General features: G+C 39.3%; 3 protein-coding genes across 7 annotated transcripts; 2 read left to right on the forward strand and 1 right to left on the reverse strand.

Moving 5' to 3' along the window:
• Positions 1 to 57: 57 nt before the first annotated feature.
• Positions 58 to 10,971, forward strand: nek4 (NIMA-related kinase 4). 5 transcript variants are annotated; one of them, XM_047347923.1, is made up of 16 exons: positions 58 to 372; positions 966 to 1,232; positions 1,324 to 1,521; positions 1,671 to 1,778; positions 2,011 to 2,165; positions 3,552 to 3,678; positions 5,935 to 6,513; positions 6,598 to 6,642; positions 6,764 to 6,904; positions 7,159 to 7,320; positions 7,831 to 7,897; positions 8,085 to 8,191; positions 8,291 to 8,382; positions 8,485 to 8,693; positions 8,782 to 8,915; positions 10,362 to 10,971. In XM_047347923.1, exons 1-16 carry the CDS (start codon positions 286 to 288, stop codon positions 10,458 to 10,460), a joined length of 2,577 nt encoding a protein of 858 aa, XP_047203879.1. In that variant the 5' UTR covers positions 58 to 285; the 3' UTR covers positions 10,461 to 10,971. The 5 variants fall into 5 exon arrangements, with proteins under 5 accessions (XP_047203879.1, XP_047203878.1, XP_047203880.1 ...); XM_047347922.1 differs by having other exon boundaries at positions 59 to 372; positions 8,482 to 8,693; XM_047347924.1 differs by having other exon boundaries at positions 60 to 372; positions 3,552 to 3,645; positions 8,482 to 8,693; positions 8,779 to 8,915.
• On the reverse strand, positions 10,968 to 13,862 carry spcs1 (signal peptidase complex subunit 1). The gene is made up of 4 exons (XM_047347926.1): positions 13,703 to 13,862; positions 13,268 to 13,327; positions 11,498 to 11,584; positions 10,968 to 11,378 (listed from the first exon to the last, which is right to left on the reverse strand). The coding sequence occupies exons 1-4, from the start codon at positions 13,736 to 13,738 to the stop codon at positions 11,253 to 11,255; spliced, it is 309 nt and encodes a 102-aa protein (XP_047203882.1). The 5' UTR covers positions 13,739 to 13,862; the 3' UTR covers positions 10,968 to 11,252.
• A 133-nt stretch (positions 13,863 to 13,995) lies between these two features.
• Positions 13,996 to 19,718, forward strand: glt8d1 (glycosyltransferase 8 domain containing 1). Its single transcript, XM_047347925.1, has 9 exons — positions 13,996 to 14,485; positions 16,997 to 17,095; positions 17,207 to 17,417; positions 17,512 to 17,629; positions 17,723 to 17,807; positions 17,906 to 18,018; positions 18,121 to 18,287; positions 18,383 to 18,495; positions 19,291 to 19,718. Exons 1-9 carry the CDS (start codon positions 14,470 to 14,472, stop codon positions 19,467 to 19,469), a joined length of 1,101 nt encoding a protein of 366 aa, XP_047203881.1. The 5' UTR covers positions 13,996 to 14,469; the 3' UTR covers positions 19,470 to 19,718.
• Positions 19,719 to 20,451: the final 733 nt, after the last annotated feature.

The following is a 20,451-nucleotide window of genomic DNA, read 5'->3' on the forward strand; positions in this document are numbered from 1 at the left end:
TGTTACACTCCAAACTCTAGATGGCGCTGCAGGTAAAGGAGTCTATTGAGTTTAGCCCCCGACAACGCATCGCTCAACCTTAGTTGCCTAGTGATAACAAACTATCCAAAGCTTATTTCCTGCCTTTTCAAAAATCTCATCGCTGCCTCCCAAGCTAACTTAAAGTTTTCCGAACAGTTTTTTTTATATTGTTTATGTTGTGGTTTCTTCCAAACTATGGGGCAAAGTAACAGTTACACTCTCTCTGGAAGTGTCGTCTAGCGGCGGCTGGATTTTTGACCAGTGATGAATAACTATATTTTCATCAGGGTCGTTGGGAAGGGAAGCTACGGAGAGGTGAACTTGGTCAAACACAAGACAGACCGAAAACAAGTAAGAAAGAAATCAAATAACAGTTAATGCTGAATTTGTTTTTTAAAACATGTGATTTTGTAGGGATGACGCTAAAACATAGTAAAGCTAGCTAAACGTCGGTTTAAAGACGAGAGATTTGCTGAGATTTTTCCAATCCACTAAAAATGTAAAAACGGGGTTGTTGAAAAGCTATAGTTTTATAATAACATTAGTTTTCTTTAGCCACACAATCAATATAGACACTGATTTATAAACGAAAGCAGTGTCTATATTGATTGTATTTATTTATAAATGTTCTGAAGAAATGTGACATTTAGTGAGATAATGCTAATGAGCGGGATGCAGTGGGAAGTAGTGCATAACTGTGAAGTGAAATGGATTTTCTAAGGTTTTACAATTAGAAATCTATAAATGTTGGCTTGCCCCCAGACATCCAAAGCCCAGGAGGGAATTGCTCCATTGCACATCACACTTTTTCACGTATTAAAACCATGTTTTATTTTTATTTTTTTATACAGTACTTTGTGTTGTTTTATCACATAAAATCCCCAAAAGATACGTTGATGTTTCAGGTTGACAGAATGTGTCTGTTTGTTGCTCTGTTACTTCAGTATGTGATAAAGAAGCTGAATTTAACCACTTCATCCAAGCGGGAGCGACGTGCTGCAGAGCAGGAGGCGCAGCTTCTGTCCCAACTGCGACATCCCAACATTGTGACGTACAGGGAGTCATGGGAAGGAGACGACCGTCAGCTGTATATTGTGATGGGTTTCTGTGAAGGCGGGGACCTCTATCACAGGCTCAAGCAGCAGAAAGGAGAACTGTTGCCAGAGAGGCAGGTTGTAGAGTGGTTTGTCCAGATAGCCATGGCACTCCAGGTACAATATACTGACATGGCTGAAAGGGTGAACTGGGCTGAATCATTTTAGGAAATCAGGAAGTTATTGTTGTAGTTTATTTGCTTTTCAGTACCTCCATGAAAGGAACATTCTTCACCGGGACCTTAAAACGCAGAATATCTTCCTGACAAAAACCAACATAATCAAAGTTGGAGACCTGGGCATTGCACGTGTTTTGGAGAACCAGAATGATATGGCCAGCACTCTTATTGGGACCCCGTACTACATGAGTCCGGAGCTCTTTTCTAATAAACCCTACAACTACAAGGTATGATGGGTTCCTGCTCTCAGTAATAAAGGAGCCTGTTTGCACTACTAATTGATTGTCCTAGAGGTTTCAAACCAGGATAAAAGAAATATAACTGATTCTCCTTTAAATTAAAATGTCATATATATTTTTTTCTATGTTGTCTCTAGTCAGATGTATGGGCCCTGGGTTGCTGTGTGTACGAGATGTCCACACTGAAGCACGCCTTCAATGCCAAAGACATGAACTCACTGGTTTATCGCATTGTAGAGGGAAAGGTTGGTTTCATTCTTGTGTTTCTCTATTAATGAAGTCGCAAGTCTGTAGTTTTATGATTATTTTATTTAGAACAGACAGTTTTTTGTTCTTTTGGGACCCATCTGCAGATTATTCTGGTGGATTGAGTTTTCTTTTTTGTATTTGTCAGAGGAGGTTACTTTACTGTGACATAATTTAAACTTCATCATCAGATTATAGTTTTTTAAATAATTTGATCATTTTCTTTGTTAGTTGCCACCAATGCCAAGCCAATACCACCCCCAGCTCGGAGATTTGATCAAGAGCATGCTGTGTAAGAGACCTGAAGACAGGCCTGATGTCAAACATATCCTCCGGCAGCCCTACATTAAGCGACAAATTGCCATGTTCCTTGAAGCCACCAAAGAGTGAGTGTTATTCACATCAGACATTACGTTATTGGCTTTTTATAGTTCTTTTCAGGCGACACTTAAAGAATACAAGGTTGGAAATGTGAAGAATTTCTTTGGGGGTGAGCAAAATAGACGGGAATAGAGAGGAGCATGAGTTGAGCAGTTTGAAGTGAAAGTTAAAGGCAAGGCTGAGATGTTGTGGACATGTCCAGATGCGGTAAGGGTGATATATTGGACACACGGTGTTAGAAACAAAGCTGCCTAAAAGGAGCAAAGGAAAAGGTTTATGGATGTAGTGAAGGATAGGTAGAAGGTTGGTGTGACAGAGGAGGCTTCTAGGAATAAGGTGAGACGCCAATAAATAATCTGCGGTAAATAGAAGTAAATATTCTATTTTCTTTTCATTTTGATTTATAGTTGATGAAGATGGAAATTGTGCATTGATGAACATTTTGAATAACAAAAATGTAAAAGTACACAATTACAGCCAAGGTTGATTTCCATTCCTTGTCAGGTGGTACCAGCTGAATGATCGAAATTCTCTCGCAAAAATATCAAATAAATTTTCTACAGTTGTATTTTAACTTACATTACCACCCCTCGTTGATGTTACTTTCATGGTAGGCACAATTTTGTTAAGGTCTGGTGGTGTCATCAGGAGACATGACGATAGTTTTCATAGCTACGCTGATGACACTCAGGTATATATTTCCATGTCTCCTAATGGCCCCAGACCTAATGATGCACTCTTTAACTGAATGTAGATATGAAGTCATGGAAGGCAGAGAATTTCCTTCAGCTAAATCAAGACAACAATGAAGCTTTAGATAACGTTAGAGACGTTCAGCGAGAGAAACCTACAGCACAACTTTAAACAACGAACCCTTCAGTTTAGCTCAAAACCCTCATTTCACAAACAACAATAAATGTTACAAAAAATTCATTTTATCATCTGAGAAACCTGCGACAATGCAGAGACTCTAGTTCACGCTTTAGTTATTAATAATTATGGCAAGAACTTTCATGTTTTAAGTACGTTGTTCTTTACTGTTTTAGATTTTATTGCTTGACCTTTAAAAATGTACAGATATCTCCAGTGTTTCCTCACTAATGATTGTGTTTTCACCTCCCCTCATCCTCTATATCCTCTATAAATGATTGATTACTTTCACTTTTAATTCCTTATTATTTTATGATTAATTACCTGTTTTATCTGTGTGCTTTTATTTTGATCGTTTTTGTGTCTCTCTCTGGTGGTTAAATGTCTGCCTTTTTGTTTTCAACCTTTGCTTGACACCTGACTGTGTGAAAAGTGCTCGAGAAATAACGTCTGATTGATTGATTGAAGTTTGAATGATGAGTATTTTACCTAAATGTATGTTTTGGTTTTCACATTTCCAGAAAAACCGCCAAGTCGAGAAAAAAAGCTGTGGCTGGAACTGGAGACTATGGGACCATCAGTGCATCATCTGGTGCATCATGTCACTCAAAACCTGTGAGCCCTCCTCCATGTCCAAATACTGACACTGTGAGTTGGTGGTTAACAGCAAGGCTCGCTTGACTTATGTAAATGAATCCTTTAGCGTTTTGTGTTATTTACAGGTCATTAAAAAATCAATACATTGCATGTGCTAAAAATTTATTTCACAAATTTACATGTCTTTAGTAGTTCCCATACATACATTCGCCTTCTCTTTGAAACCAACAATTAAATAGTTTATTGTTTAAAGGTCCGCCGATTTCTCTGATTGGTCCACTGTGGACCTAAATCTTATTCTTTATTTGATATTGTGGTGATGGTTTGAGATTAGAAGGCTGTGAAGTCCAGTAAAAAGTGGTGGACTATACATGTACATGGCTAAAATCTTCAAGTCTGTCTTCAGAGGAGTACAATCTCACGAGGTGGGACCAACTGGGTTCAAACGTTGTCTTGAAAACTCTGGAAAAGTATAGAATTAGCGTTTTTCAGATCTGGTTAAGACTTTAGTCTAAACGTTTTAGCCACTGAAAGCAGATTAGATTTGTTAAAATGTATTGTATACCCTACATCTTGGGATTTCCTCACCTCCAGTTTTTCTCAAACATACAGGTCCTTCTCAAAATATTAGCATATTGTGATAAAGTTCATTATTTTCCATAATGCCATGATGAAAATTTAACATTCATATATTTTAGATTCATTGCACACTAACTGAAATATTTCAGGTCTTTTATTGTCTTAATACGGATGATTTTGGCATACAGCTCATGAAAACCCACAATTCATATCTCACAAATTAGCATATCATTAAAAAGGTCTCTAAACGAGCTATGAACCTAATCATCTGAATCAACGAGGTTAACTCTAAACACCTGCAAAGATTCCTGAGGCCTTTAAAACTCCCAGCCTGGTTCATCACTCAAAACCTCAATCATGGGTAAGACTGCCGACCTGACTGCTGTCCAGAAGGCCACTATTGACACCCTCAAGCAAGAGGATAAGACACAGACAGACATTTCTGAACGAATAGCCTGTTCCCAGAGTGCTGTATCAAGGCACCTCAGTGGGAAGTCTGTGGGAAGGAAAAAGTGTGGCAGAAAACGCTGCACAACGAGAAGAGGTGACCGGACCCTGAGGAAGATTGTGGAGAAGGGCCGATTCCAGACCTTGGGGGACCTGCGGAAGCAGTGGACTGAGTCTGGAGTAGAAACATCCAGAGCCACCGTGCACAGGAGTGTGCAGGAAATGGGCTACAGGTGCCGACATTCCCCAGGTCAAGCCACTTTTTGAACCAGAAACAGCGGCAGAAGCGCCTGACCTGGGCTACAGAGAAGCAGCACTGGACTGTTGCTCAGTGGTCCATTTTCAGATGAAAGCCAATTCTGCATGTCATTTGGAAATCAAGGTGCCAGAGTCTGGAGGAAGACTGGGGAGAAGGAAATGCCAAAATGCCAGAAGTCCAGTGTCAAGTACCCACAGTCAGTGATGGTCTGGGGTGCCGTGTCAGCTGCTGGTGTTGGTCCACTGTGTTTTATCAAGGGCAGGGTCAATGCAGCTAGCTATCAGGAGATTTTGGAGCACTTCATGCTTCCATCTGCTGAAACGCTTTATGGAGATGATAGATTTCATTTTTCAGCACAACCCTGGCACCTGCTCACAGTGCCAACAACACTGGTAAATGGTTTACTGACCATTGGTATCACTGTGCTCAATTGGCCTGCCAACTCTCCTGACATGAACCCCATAGAGAATCCTGTGGGATATTGTGAAGAGAACGTTGAGAGACTCAAGACCCAACACTCTGGATGAGCTAAAGGCCGCTATCGAAGCATCCTGGGCCTCCATAAGACCTCAGCAGTCCCACAGGCTGATTGCCTCCATGCCACGCCGCATTGAAGCAGTCATTTCTGCAAAAGGATTTCCGACCCAGTATTGAGTGCATAACTGTACATGATTATTTGAAGGTTGACGTTTTTTGTATTAAAAACACTTTTCTTTTATTGATCGGATGAAATATGCTAATTTTGTGAGATAGGAATTTTGGGTTTTCATGAGCTGTATGCCAAAATCATCCGTATTAAGACAATAAGAGACTGAATATTTCAGTTAGTGTGCAATGAATCTAAAATATATGAATGTTAAATTTTCATCATGACATTATGGAAAATAATGAACTTTATCACAATATGCTAATATTTTGAGAAGGACCTGTATATAAGAGTAGCCTGGACTAACTTTGAAGACTTTATGGGAAACAAAAAAAAACACATCACCTTTTTTATTTTATTTTCTCCTAAATCTTAGACAGAAGATAAATCCCAGGAGCATGAAAACGGTGTTGCTGATTGCTCTCCAGCCCAGCCCTCACAATCTAAATCTTCATCAGCTGATATTCTCGGAGCCGGTATCTCTCCCATGGCAACCATCAGCAGCATTAACATTGATCTCCCATCACAACAAAATGATGATGTGGTGAAAAAACAGGTTCAAAGGCCCCCATCCGTCAAGCAAAGCAGGGAACCTGTGGCTCGCATCGTCCACAGAGACAGCAAGGTGAGAGGGAAACCAGATCCCTCGCCTCCTGCTTCCCCTGTGAATCCCCCTGTCAGAGCTGCGTCAGGTGTTTGTGGCAGGGGAGGACACCAGAGGACAGCTTCCAGTGGACTGTTGGATATCCAGCCAAACCCATGCGGTGCTGGTCCTGTATCTGTGGAGAAACCGGACTCAGATGTGGACAGTAAGGACGACACCAGCGAGTTACTTCGCGAGGCTTCTGTGCAGAGCTCGAATGCAGAAAACATCTTAGTGGATGTGGACAATAAAAATGATGCTGTGACTTTAATCACGCGTGCGCCAGCAAATCTACGCACCCCAGATGTTCTTGTAAGTGTTCAAAGGAAGTCTGAAAAAAAAAAAAAGAAAACGCCATTGAGCGTCACCTTTTTATATGAGTCTTTATGTTTGCAGGACAGCCTCGAAACTACGGAGAAGCTGCTGGAACCTCCAGCAGTGGTAAGCAATAAACCATTCCCAAAATAAATCTGTTTAAGTTTTAACAAAGCTGATAACAGATGCAAAGAGGGTGCAAAGGTTTTCTCTTGTAGTGTTGGAAGCTTTTATTGTGTCTGTTTAGGAGCCTCTTGAAGAAGAAACGTCTTCTGTCTCAACTAAACAAGATCAAGCTTCCTTTGGTCAAAATCCCGTGGTCCTCTCAGAGCCTTCAGGTTCAGAGCAACAGATGCTTTTAGATCTGACTAAAGGGGAACATAAACAGGTAAACATTAGTGTTTAAAATATTTAGTCTTAAATACATAATGTAACTTTTATTATGGCTTTGCAACAATACAGAAAGCATCAAATATAGAAAAGTGTGTTTTTCGTTCTTCATCCGTCGACTGCTAAGTTTTTCCTGAACTGAATATCTGTGTTGTTTGAAAAGTGACTCTGAAATTGCACTAAGCAAATATGAAGACAAGTATGATTATATGTATTAAGATTAACGTAGCGACGTATTTTGTCTTTCGTTAGTTGATGTTGGCAGCTCCCAGACCTTTACCTCAACCTCCTATTGACGCTGCAGCTGTGGAGAGGAAAAACAGGACCAAGAAGACTACAGAGAGCAAGAAGGTTGACTTGACTGCAGCCCCCACATCAGTTAGCTTGTCTAAGGATGGAGTGTTTCCTCTACAAGTGAGAACAACATTCAAACCCCAACAGCTTCATTTGGAGTTCAAGCTCTTAAATCAATCTCTGGAGTTTTTTATTAGTTGTTCTTCTTTATACCTTTCTCAGCTCTTTAAAACAATTTTTCGATTAGTTTTTTTTTTTATCATTTTACCTTAAAAATCATTTCAGAAATCATTCATTAGGATTAATGTTTTCTTTCATTACAATCTGTGATCAGTTAAGGACTCCATCACTCAATAGTTTAAAAGCTTTACTAAAATGATCATCTTTGAAAACGGTGCTAATGAAACACAAAGTTACTTTTCAGTTTGTGTTTTTTCAAATATGACGAATAGTATTTCAGGAGTGACGTTGTTGTCTTCTATAGTTACTGTAATTAGAAATGCTTTGTCTGAGTTTGGCGTTTCTGTTTTATTACTCTCTTTCTAATCATGCTTCATGGTACATTTTACTTAAACTGAAGTGAAATTCAGTTTATGTATCAGACTAAATGAGACCGATTTTGTTTTTTAGGATCGTCCTCTGACTGCCAGAGAGAGAAGACGCCTGAGGCAGTCCCAAGAGAGCGCAAGACAAGCAGGTAATGCCTCCAAACCATCATAGCTAATCAAAATAGACAGACAATATATATATATATATTTTTTTTTCTTCTCGAGAAAAACATCTAAAAACCAAAACCAGACAGAAAGACCAAATAAAGATGACATTTTCAGTTATGTTTCTGATCAAGAAGTAAATCAGATTTGGTTGTTTTCTACTTCGCTTAGGTCCTAGTGCTGTGCGAAGGGCATCGTATGATGTTGCCAAAGCTGAGCGACATAATGTCCCCGTTACTCGATCTACTTCATACTCCACCCCAGAGTCCAACAGTAAGGTACAGACACTCTGCCCTTTTCTTACATGGAACTTTATTTTTTATACATTTAGAATCTTATTGCTAAATCCTTTTTATTTCGGGTTGATTATATCACAGCACGATAAACTGATGGCGCAAAGGTCAGATGAAGATGAGTGCAGCTCTTCTACAAGTTCCACGGAGCGCTCAGAGGGAGACTGTAGGGAAAGGTGAGAGAATGTCCCTGAGCAGCAACAGGAGTTGTCTTTGTAATTAGCAACATTTTGCTCCTGGACTCAAACAGAGGAACATGTACTCTATGTACGCAGCAGAAAAACAGAATCCAGCGACATGCATGATTTGGTCCATATGATGACTCAGACTTTGAGAATGGATGCTGGACATGAGGTGGGAAACGGCAGATTTGACTCCACCACGCTGCCTGAATTCAAGCTGAACCGGAGGTACAGGGACACCCTGGTGCTTCATGGGAAAGCCAGAGAAGAGGCAGAGAACCTGTCGCTTCGGGAAATACCAACAGGTTAGATACTCTGGTTTAATCCTGACTTCATATAGCAGTCAGCTACACTGGAACTTTCCTGAGGTTAACTGCTCTGTTTCTCCAGAAGGCTCTTCGTCCGGTCCAGCCAAAGTCAGAAGAGCAATAGAGCGTCTGAGAACAGATGTGGTGAAAGGCCTGGGTGTTAAGCTTTTGGATAAAGTGCTTGAAATCATGCAGGAGGAAGATGAGGTCAAAAGAGAAGTAAGTGGAACAGACAATATAACCCTAATGTAAAATCTCTGAAATAAATGGAAACAAGCAATATTTTCTTTCTTCCTCTTACCAGTAAGAATAAATTAAGAGCAGACATTTGCTGATCCAGAGTACCAAATAGATACGGCATCACAGTTAAGGGAATCAATGTCAGGTATATGCTGGAAAGCTCGGCTTTCACTAAATTAGTATTATGATTGTGTCAATACTTAACTTGCCTACCAATGATGTTCAGGAGGTTGTTTTCTCTCCTTTCTGACAAGTTTAACCAAAAACTATGTGGCGTTATCAGTCGTTTTTGAAGAAAATTAAATTCAGTTCAATTCAGATTACTTGTATGATTCATTACATATGTCTTCTCAAAGCACTTTACAGACTCAGTTTATACAGAAATATATATTGAATCTAATCCAATCACATAGACAGATTGAAAGGCAAATTTGATCCTAGTTATTAAGCAATGCCGTCAAGATCGGTTTATTGATCGCATTGAATCCCCTCCTTCTGGACTAACATGTAGACAGTGGACATTCGATTGTAGCAACAATTTTTTCAAGGACTTAAGATAAGAAAGGAAAATTAGATATTGGTCTGGAATTTATTAAGGCATCTTGATTAAGAGGTTTCTTAAATTAAAGTTTATTACAGTAACATAGGATCAATCAAAGTCAAGAATTCCTTAAGTAATTTGGTTGGCATTGGATCTAATTATACAAGCTGAAGGTTTATGAAGCTAATATTTTACAAATCACAGTCAGAAAGCTCAACTGGATTCAGTCCAATATTCTTGTTCTTTATTAATGATAAATATGCTGTTCTAGTATGGCAATGTTTTTTTTTTTTTTTTTTTTTTATATACCACAATACACAGTATTTCTCCAGATTAAGCACGGCTTCTCTCACCAAGGTCTTTACTAGAGGTCTGCTCCTGGTTTTAAATGACAGTATTTAGGCAAAACCCTGCTGCATGACTGTCTTTTGTACGGCAGACATTGAACCACAGCCAGGAACACCAACAGGGATGGTAGGTGACTTTAGACTGGAGCTCTAATCCTTTAAAAAATGCCCTCATTTAGACACCCATCTGATAGTTGGGATTGGATCAGGACATCCCTGGTTGTCACTGTTCATTTTGAAAACAGCTTTAAATTTAAAAAATATTTTCAATGTTCTTTTTTTGTTGGAAACTAAACTGCATTAGGTCAATAGGTTAGTATTTTTTATGGTAATTTCATGTTAACTGGTTTCTGTTTATAAGACCAAATTAAAGAAAAAGATAATCCTTAAAAACTCCCATCAGTTCACATAAATTCATTTAGTAAATTAGTGGTGCAATAAGGGAATTTCTTTAATTTGGGCTTTTTTGGGACATATTTAACTTTGCTACCTGCTATTTGCAACCTAAGCTCAGCTGCCTTCGATTTTTTTTTGCAGATGTGCCTTCGTCACCAGATGGGAGATGAGAAGTACCAAGCTTATGCTGTCATGGTGAGACAGCTGAAGTTTTTTGAGGACATTGCCGTCAAGTTATGAACAGCACTGTAACTACGGGAGCACACACACACACAATCTGGAAAAGCATAGTTGGGTCAATCAAATGAAGCATTCTTCCATTTACTGAGGTACGAAGGTCTTTACCACAAATGTTTTTCAAACTGAAATTTGTACCAAGGTAAAAAGTTTCCTGTGAAAAGAGAATCTTAGTACAGACATGTATAGACATATGGTCAATTATGTAAATGACTGCATTTTATTTCTGCATCTTACTGTTTATCAACACTGAATCTAAAAATGAGCCTTTAAAGCCCAGGTTGCCTATGCAAATAGTTTAGTCATTTTAAATCTTCAATTTCTTTTTCCTGCATTTACTGTTAGTGACTTTCATGTCTCACCCAACACACACTGTCTTTGTCACTTGTGCTGTACAAATAACTTAAGATGTAACTAATGTTGACTAATTCTCTTTTTAAACAAAATAATGTAAAATAGATTTGTTGTAGATATTAAACATGAGTGATTTCTAATAAAACTAAAACTGAATGCCTTTTTTGCTTCTAGCTTATTTATTAAAATTTGAGATTTGCACAATGTTTTTATAGCAGACAAGAAAACAAACTGACTTTTGTTTTGGGTTTAAAAGATTTCGCTATCGTGTGCAGAAAATGTATTGTAAACTGAAATTTCACATCAGTAAAACAGACAGCATCAGATGTTTATATACTTTTTAAACATACTGTATTGACCAACCTAAAACAGTAATTGTAGGACAAACTTCACTTTTCCATTAAAAAAAAAAGAGATTCATAGCCAGACGGAATAGCTGAGTTATTTATGCTTCTTTCTCTTGGTGTTGTCCTGAGGCTTTTGGATGGGCTCTCCGCTAGATTCTGCTACAACTGGCTGCCAGGGCAGAGGATTCCTCCTGTAGATAGGCCATGGAGGCAGGGTCAGCTGGAGAGAAGACAGCAACAAAGTGACAGTTGTTTACAGGGCACCATGAAAAGGCTTGATGTGATGTAAGACCACAAGACATATGACAATGAAAAGAAAAAAAAAAAAAAACAACTTACCAGACAAGACACTGCAAAACCAGCCAATACTATGTACACTGTCCAGCCAAACTGCTGAATAAGCAGTCCATACACAAATCCAATCACCTGAGGAGAAAATCCAAACCCTATCAGTAAAACAGTACGATGTTTTTACCACTAGAGCTGCCACACATCCCTTAAAATATGGACAATTAAATTGTGGTTCCTGTTATAAATCAATACAGGACATGTTTTGTTACATATTTGAGTTCGAAGCAGCCTCGTCATGTTCACAATTAATTTGCTGTACTCCAGGACGTTAGCATTTAAGCAACATGTTTAGGATTTGAGCCAAACGATAAGGATCTACACCAACATTTCCACATAGCACTTCTTAAGGCTGACACGATGATGTAAACCATTTAAAATTTGTTAATCGCAGAAGATTTCATATGTGACTGCCTAATTATTAACGAACACCTTCGGAAAAACAGATGTCCTCAAATTAGAAGATCAAAAAGTTAAACTAATTACACGGTACAGATATACTGAACATCTAATTTAGTACCCCACCTCTCGCCTGTAAACCGCTGGAGATAGGCACCAGCTCCCCTGCGACCCAGAATGGAAGAAGCGGGTATAGACAATGGATGGATGACAAACGGATAATAAAAACCCAAAATTGCTTTTTAGAAAGTTAAAATATTTAATGAGACGAATATGGATTTCTAACAAATGTGTTATGACCAACACAATCATGGGTAGACTGTTCACTGTCCAGTAAACGGTCATTGACACCATCCACAAGGAGTGTAAGAAACAAAAAGTTATTTACTAAAGCTGGCTGTTTACAGCCACATGCGATGGGACTGTTGAGCGGAATGAAAAAGTATGGAAGAAAACGTTGCTCAATCAACAGAGAGAACAGCAGCCGAATGCAATTGTGAAACAAAGCCTATTCAAGAGTTTGGGGGAGATTACAAAAGATGGACTACGGCTGGAGTCAGTGCTGCCACACACAGATGCACCCAGGACATGGAACTGTTAAATTCCTTCTGTCAAGCCACTCTAGAACCAGAGGCGATTTATATTTATAGATCTCTCATCCAAGCTAAGAAGAAAAAGGGTTGGACTGTTCCTCAGAGGTCTAAAGTCCTCTTTTCAGATAAAAGTAAATTTTGCTTTTCAATTGTAAAGCAAGGTCCCAGAGTCAGGAGGTACAGTGGAGAGGCTGTTTGAAGTTCAGTGTAAAGTTTCCACAGTCAGTGAGGATTTGGGGACCATGTCTCCTTCTGGTGTTGGTTCAAAGAGTTTAAAGTCAGCACAACCATCTACCAGGGAATATTAGAGCACCTCACATTTCCCTCTACTCCCGACATGCTGATTTCCTTTTCTCTTTGCTCCGTACTCCTAAAAAGAAGGAATACCACGTCGGGATACTCACCTTACCTAAACCCCATAGTCTATGGTGCGATATCAAAGGAAGATGAGAGTCACCAGATCCAATGATGGACATGAGCTTGAGGCCGCCATTAAAGCAACCAGGGCTTCCTTAACACCTCCATTGCATGCTGCACCGATGGAGTAATTCATGCAAAAGGCGCACTGAGCAAGTAGTGTGTGCATTTTAGCCATAATAGTCAAAAGTAGAAAATAGGCCAGTCAGATATATCGAATCTTCATACACGTTTCAAATTATTGAACGGACTTAGTGACATAAATGAAATGTTTTCCAAGTTATTGTAATTTTAATTATGCTTGAAATGTGGAAGCCATATTCCCCCAGTATAAATTAGTTCGAGTATTTACCGCAGAGATGAGTATAATTCCTTGGAAAATCTGTTCAGCCAGCTTCTGGCCCTTGTAATCCTGCAAAACAAGAGTTCGATAAAAGTAAACAAGTCAGCAATGAATCAAACAATCAAGTCCGTCAGCAAAGATGTTTGGCGCTTTCTTTAACTGGTTTGTTACATATGAGGAATAGCTTGAACTTATTTTTAAATCCCTGTTTGACATAGAGAATTACCTAGTTAATAGTAAGCCAAATGTTATCAACGTCAAATACTGATTTAGGTCAAAAATGGTCATGTTTCGTCTGTGCAGAATAAAACATGGCTTTAGTTAGCATATGTTACCAAAGTAATCAGAGCGCCAGAAAGCTAACGTTTCGTGACTAAAATAATGAGCATAATTAAAGGTAAATTACTTTACAGCTACCGAACAAATTAGTTAATCACTTCTTACCATGTGCGAAGGAATGGACTTGAATATAGACAGCATTTTTCCACCTGAAATTAACTGCCTAAACGGAAATATATATGGCTCTTGCTAGCAAGTCCAAAGCAAGCTCACTTCCGCTTTCAAAAGATACGTCTTACTGTGAGGAAGGACCCATTTACTCAATACGTGTGCCTTAATGTAACGGAACAGCGCAGATTCCAAGATTCGTATACCATGTGGATTCATCAAAGCACTTTAGTGTACGTTAATATTGGTTCCAAAGTCTGCAAAATGGGCAAGCTGTCTTCATAAGTGCCTTGTAAAAATGTGAAATTCTACATCTGTTAAATCAACCGACAATCTTTTACACATGTATATCTTTACAATATTTTAAAGTTTGTTTACTAACTGTAACTGTAAAAGGCTTCTGCACTCCCAAAACCCCAAGATGATGGAGGTTTTCAATCAGGCATATCCTAAACACCTATAGTTGCGTGCTGTCGTGATAGCGGAGGGCACAAACTTGTTGATGTTGAGTTGGCAGTTTGGCTTCAATGTGCATATGAGTGTTTGTCTTAAAAACTGCGCCTTAAAAGCGGGCGTCTTGAATTTCAGCGCATAACAACACCCAGCGGATTGTTTTTGGTCTATGTCGTTACCACAGAGAGGCGTCGCAACGTTACGGTCTGGGGGCGACTCAACCCACCGCGGGCATTTAAACCAGCTTTGGTTCTATTTGTATTCTCTTCGTTTTGAATTTTTGTTTTAGTGCTGGGAGGATTAATGCGGCCATGACGCTAAGGAAAGGTGAGAGAAATGTCATTAGTAATAATGTTACCTGTTTGTCCACACATTGAAATGATTAGTAAATATTTGTGTTAATACTTATGTAAAACTGGCTGTAATTTAAATAGAAATTGCTCCAAGATATTAAAATCAATATTAGTAAACAGTGCCTCGCAAAATATATTTTCCCCTAATTTAAAAACCACAACCATCAGTGTTTTTTAATGGGATTCTTTTTGATTGACCAACACAAAGTGGTGCAGAATTGTGTTAAGTTATAGGCAAATGATACATGTTTTTTCTAATTGTTTTACAAATAAAAATGTGAAAATCAAGGGCGGAGGGGTTGTATTTAACCGTCAAATAAAATCCAATGCAACCACTTGCCTTCATAGGTCACCTAATTAGTAAATGAATCTGCCTGTGTGTAGTTTAATCTCAGTATGCATGTAGCTCCTCTGAAGGCTTCTGAGGTTGGTAAAAAAAAATTTTACCAACAGGATCATAAACCCTGAACACACCATCCTCACTGTGAAACAGGGTGGTAGTGGCAGCATCATGCTGTGGGGATATCAAGCAGGAACAGACACTGGTAAAAGTTACTGGCTAGAGAGATTGAGCTCAATCAATGAATGTACAGACCCTAATACAGGTCCTTCTCAAAATATTAGCATATTGTGATAAAGTTCATTATTTTCCATAATGTAATGATGAAAATTTAACATTCATATATTTTAGATTCATTGCACACTAACTGAAATATTTCAGGTCTTTTATTGTCTTAATACGGATGATTTTGACATACAGCTCATGAAAACCCAAAATTCCTATCTCACAAAATTAGCATATTTCATCCGACCAATAAAAGAAAAGTGTTTTTAATACAAAAAACGTCAACCTTCAAATAATCATGTACAGTTATGCACTCAATTCTTGGTCGGGAATCCTTTTGCAGAAATGACTGCTTCAATGCGGCGTGGCATGGAGGCAATCAGCCTGTGGCACTGCTGAGGTCTTATGGAGGCCCAGGATGCTTCGATAGCGGCCTTTAGCTCATCCAGAGTGTTGGGTCTTGAGTCTCTCAACGTTCTCTTCACAATATCCCACAGATTCTCTATGGGGTTCAGGTCAGGAGAGTTGGCAGGCCAATTGAGCACAGTGATACCATGGTCAGTAAACCATTTACCAGTGGTTTTGGCACTGTGAGCAGGTGCCAGGTCGTGCTGAAAAATGAAATCTTCATCTCCATAAAGCTTTTCAGCAGATGGAAGCATGAAGTGCTCCAAAATCTCCTGATAGCTAGCTGCATTGACCCTGCCCTTGATAAAACACAGTGGACCAACACCAGCAGCTGACACGGCACCCCAGACCATCACTGACTGTGGGTACTTGACACTGGACTTCTGGCATTTTGGCATTTCCTTCTCCCCAGTTCAAACGTGGCTTGACCTGGGGAATGCGGCACCTGTAGCCCATTTCCTGCACACGCCTGTGCACGGTGGCTCTGGATGTTTCTACTCCAGACTCAGTCCACTCCTTCCGCAGGTCCCCCAAGGTCTGGAATCGGCCCTTCTCCACAATCTTCCTCAGGGTCCGGTCACCTCTTCTCGTTGTGCAGCGTTTTCTGCCACACTTTTTCCTTCCCACAGACTTCCCACTGAGGTGCCTTGATACAGCACTCTAGGAACAGCCTATTCGTTCAGAAATTTATTTCTGTGTCTTACCCTCTTGCTTGAGGGTGTCAATAGAGGCCTTCTAGACAGCAGTCAGGTCGGCAGTCTTACCCATGATTGGGGTTTTGAGTGATGAACCAGGCTGGGAGTTTTAAAGGCCTCAGGAATCTTTTGCAGGTGTTTAGAGTTAACTAGTTGATTCAGATGATTAGGTTCATAGCTCGTTTAGAGACCCTTTTAATGATATGCTAATTTTGTGAGATAGGAATTTTGGGTTTTCATGAGCTGTATGCCAAAATCATCCGTATTAAGACAATAAAAGACCTGAAATATTTCAGTTAGTGTGCAATGAATCTAAAATATATGAATGTTAAATTTTCATCATGACATTATGGAAAATAATGAACTTTATCACAATATGCTAATATTTTGAGAAGGACCTGTAGAGTTGAGAATTTAAGGCAAGACATCATACAGTCCAACTGAGTTAAACGTATCTTTAAAAAGGAAAAAAATAGGAAAATGTTTTAGTCTGTAGATGTGCAGAGCTAGTAGAGTCATACTCCAAAAGACTTGTAGCCGTCATTTTGGCGAAAGGTTGTTCCATGAGTATTTCTTCAGGGTTGTGGTGGGGGGTGGGGGATTAGGCAAATCAAAATTAATATCGTGCCTTTTAGATTTTTTTTGTTAAATTTAGAAAAGCATGTATCCTTCTCCTTTCTCTTATTATGTGTTACTTTGTGCTGGTCAAGTCCCATACATTTAAGTTTGTGGTTGCAATATGACAAAATAAGGAGAAATTCTGTACCTTAAACTGCAGGCTTATACGTCTAACAGCTCTATCTAATCTGATCCACAGTAAATGTTGTAATTCTCATACTGCTGGCTGTGGCCTTCCTGATCATAGTTCAGCGAAACCTCCTGAACCTTAGTGACTTCTTACACAAAGAAAATCCAGGTAAGCTTGAGAGCTGAAGCTTTACAGGCACCTATGTAGTTGTGTATGTCATATCAAAGTATGTTAGTGCAACAAAACAGAACTGTAAAAGGTTAACGTGCCTCTATCCAGATGCTGGACAGATTCTTCCTTTCGAGGCCGAGCTGTCTCCAGACATCAAGCTAAAGATGGAGAGGAAAGGAGAGGAGATCCCTGTTCTCATCACTGCCACCGAGGACAGGCTTGGGGCTGTGATCACTGCAATGAACAGTGTGTACCAGAACAGCAAAGCCAATGTGGTCTTCACCATCGTAACCCCGAATGACACAGTTGGTCATCTAAAGTAAGTGTATTGTCCTTGTCGTAGTAATTCAGCCAGCACTGGAGTTCTTTAGCTTCTAAGTGAATTGAAACAATCCTTTCTGTTTTACCAACAGGGCGTGGATGAGTAAGACAAAGTTAAAAAATGTCAAATATAAAGTAGTTATTTTCCAACCAGAGCTTCTCAATGGGAAGATATCGAAAGATCCTACAATGCCAGAAGCTGCAAAACTAGTAAGGCAACTGATAATACTGCAATCCAGACTCTACAAAATATATTATGGCTGCTGTTTATGTATTTAACGTTTTATGGTGTGTGTGTATTAGTTGTCTTTTGCCAGGTTTTATCTGCCTGTGTACATCCCTGAGGTAGAGAAGGCAATCTATCTAGATGATGACATTGTTGTGCAAGGTAGGAATAAACCCGTAATACATCAAATCAGGTCTGTTTCACATCATGCAGCGACTAAAGTAAGTAAAGGAGATTTGTGCAATTGTTTTGTATATCAGGAGACATTCAAGACCTTTATGAAACCAACCTGAAACCAGGACACGCAGCTGCCTTCTCGGATGACTGTGACTCAGCTTCTGCTAAGGGCATCGTCCGAGGGGCAGGAAATCAGGTGGTCTAGTCTTCTAAGAGCTGCTTCTCTTCATTCCTGTTTCTACATATTAGGATCTGAAATCTGGTGATGCATTATTAAATAACTAATCCTGTTCTTTAGAACAATTACATGGGTTTCCTGGACTTTAAAAAAGAAGCTATTAAAAAGCTGGGGATGAGGGCCAACACATGCTCCTTTAATCCGGGCCTCATTATTGCAAACCTGACAGAGTGGAAGAACCAAAACATCACCCAGCAGCTGGAGCACTGGATGGAGCGCAACTCTCAGTGAGTGCCCACACAAGCTAAATAATGGATTTCTTATGAAAGCAAAAAAGTTGTAGCAAACATTTAATAATTTGATGTTTTCTTCCTTTAAACAGAGAGAATCTGTACAGTAATGCACTTGCTGACAGCGTTACTACCCCTCCACTTCTCATCGTCTTTTATAAACGTCACTCCTCCATCGACCCAATGTGGCATGTCAGACACCTTGGTGAGTTCAGGGTAATTTCTGAAGGTCGTTTCTTATAGGAACTGAGACAGGCATCTCTCATAAGATAATGATGTACAAGAATTACATGTCTTTTAAATATTTTTGTTAATCATTGGAAAAAATCTTGTAACTACTGACCAGCTTTTTACGTTTCCACCAGTATTTTGTTGGAAGGCATCCTTACCATCACCCTAATCTTAAGCTCCATCCAAAGATTTTCTATCAGATCAAAGTTGAGACTGTCACTGGGCTGCTTGAAAACATCACCTTTTTATTTTTCAACTGCATTCAGGAAGAGGAATGCTGTAAAGTGATTAACTGTAAATTTACAGAACTGCACTTGAAAATTTCTGTTAGACACTTTCAGGTATTACATTGTTCTATCAGTTTTGTTAACATTATTTGACTCTTTGTGTAGCTTAATTAGCTTGTGAATTTCAGTGTAGTTGATTATCTCAAAGCTGTATGTATGCTCCCTAGTGGATGGATTGGGCTCACAGATTTGAGCTTATTTCTCTGCTTACTAATTGGCTGCTATGAGCATGGTTGTGAAGATCTCCATTTTCATCTTTTTATTTTGGAAAAAGCTGGTCACAAACATCTGAAAATGTAGGATTCTGTTTATGTTCTGCTTTGTTTGGCAAGGATGCTATACTAAGGTTTGAGACTGAGGGATCTGAGGTAATATAAGCACAGATGGGACACTGAAATAATCAATATTGTGTCTTTATAATAATGCTAAAGTTAAAATCGAATATGTTGGGTACAATAAATGTAAAAATCCCAACTTTTCAGGTACTACAGGTGCTGGAAACCGCTACTCTCCCCAGTTTGTGAGAGCTGCCAAATTGCTGCATTGGAATGGACATTATAAGCCCTGGGGGAGAACATCCTCCTTCTCTGACGTGTGGGACCAGTGGTTCATTCCTGACCCTACAGGGAAGTTTCATCCTGTGCGAAGACACGCAGACTGAAGAATTATTCTTAGACCTTTGGACTAGTGTGGTCTGGGATGGAGCACAGCACGGCTCCTTTCACCTCAGGAATTAAGTGAAGCCTTTTCCTTCGCCAGCAGTCTTGTTAGTCATCCTCTGGATTTGTGGACCTCTTATTCTGACATTACCTTGAACAGACGTTTTTCCTTGCGATGCCTTTGACTCTATTGACATAACTTGAGATGCAGTTTGAATAGTATTGTTTTAAACTTTTGCATACTTTTTAAGGATTCTCAGTCTTTTGGGACCATATTTGACCACAAACATTTCTTTTTGTTTAGAAATCCCACAGCAAAATGGCTTATGTTCTATTTAGCTTGATATTGCAGTTTTAGGTGCTGTGGTTCATACAGATCAGTTACTGCCAAACAAGTGCACTACAGGTCCTTCTCAAAATATTAGCATTTTGTGATAAAGTTCATTATTTTCCATAATGTAATGATGAAAATTTAACATTCATATATTTTAGATTCATTGCACACTAACTGAAATATTTCAGGTCTTTTATTGTCTAAATACGGATGATTTTGGCATACAGCTCATGAAAACCCAAAATTCCTATCTCACAAAATTAGCATATTTCATCCGACCAATAAAAGAAAAGTGTTTTTAATACAAAAAACGTCAACCTTCAAATAATCATGTACAGTTATGCACTCAATACTTGGTCGGGAATCCTTTTGCAGAAATGACTGCTTCAATGCGGCGTGGCATGGAGGCAATCAGCCTGTGGCACTGCTGAGGTCTTATGGAGGCCCAGGATGCTTCGATAGCGGCCTTTAGCTCATCCAGAGTGTTGGGTCTTGAGTCTCTCAACGTTCTCTTCACAATATCCCACAGATTCTCTATGGGGTTCAGGTCAGGAGAGTTGGCAGGCCAATTGAGCACAGTGATACCATGGTCAGGAAACCATTTACCAGTGGTTTTGGTACTGTGAGCAGGTGTCAGGTCGTGCAGAAAA

The sequence above is a fragment of the Girardinichthys multiradiatus genome, chromosome 20 (genome assembly GCF_021462225.1).
Source record: "Girardinichthys multiradiatus isolate DD_20200921_A chromosome 20, DD_fGirMul_XY1, whole genome shotgun sequence".
Taxonomy (NCBI): domain Eukaryota; kingdom Metazoa; phylum Chordata; class Actinopteri; order Cyprinodontiformes; family Goodeidae; genus Girardinichthys; species Girardinichthys multiradiatus.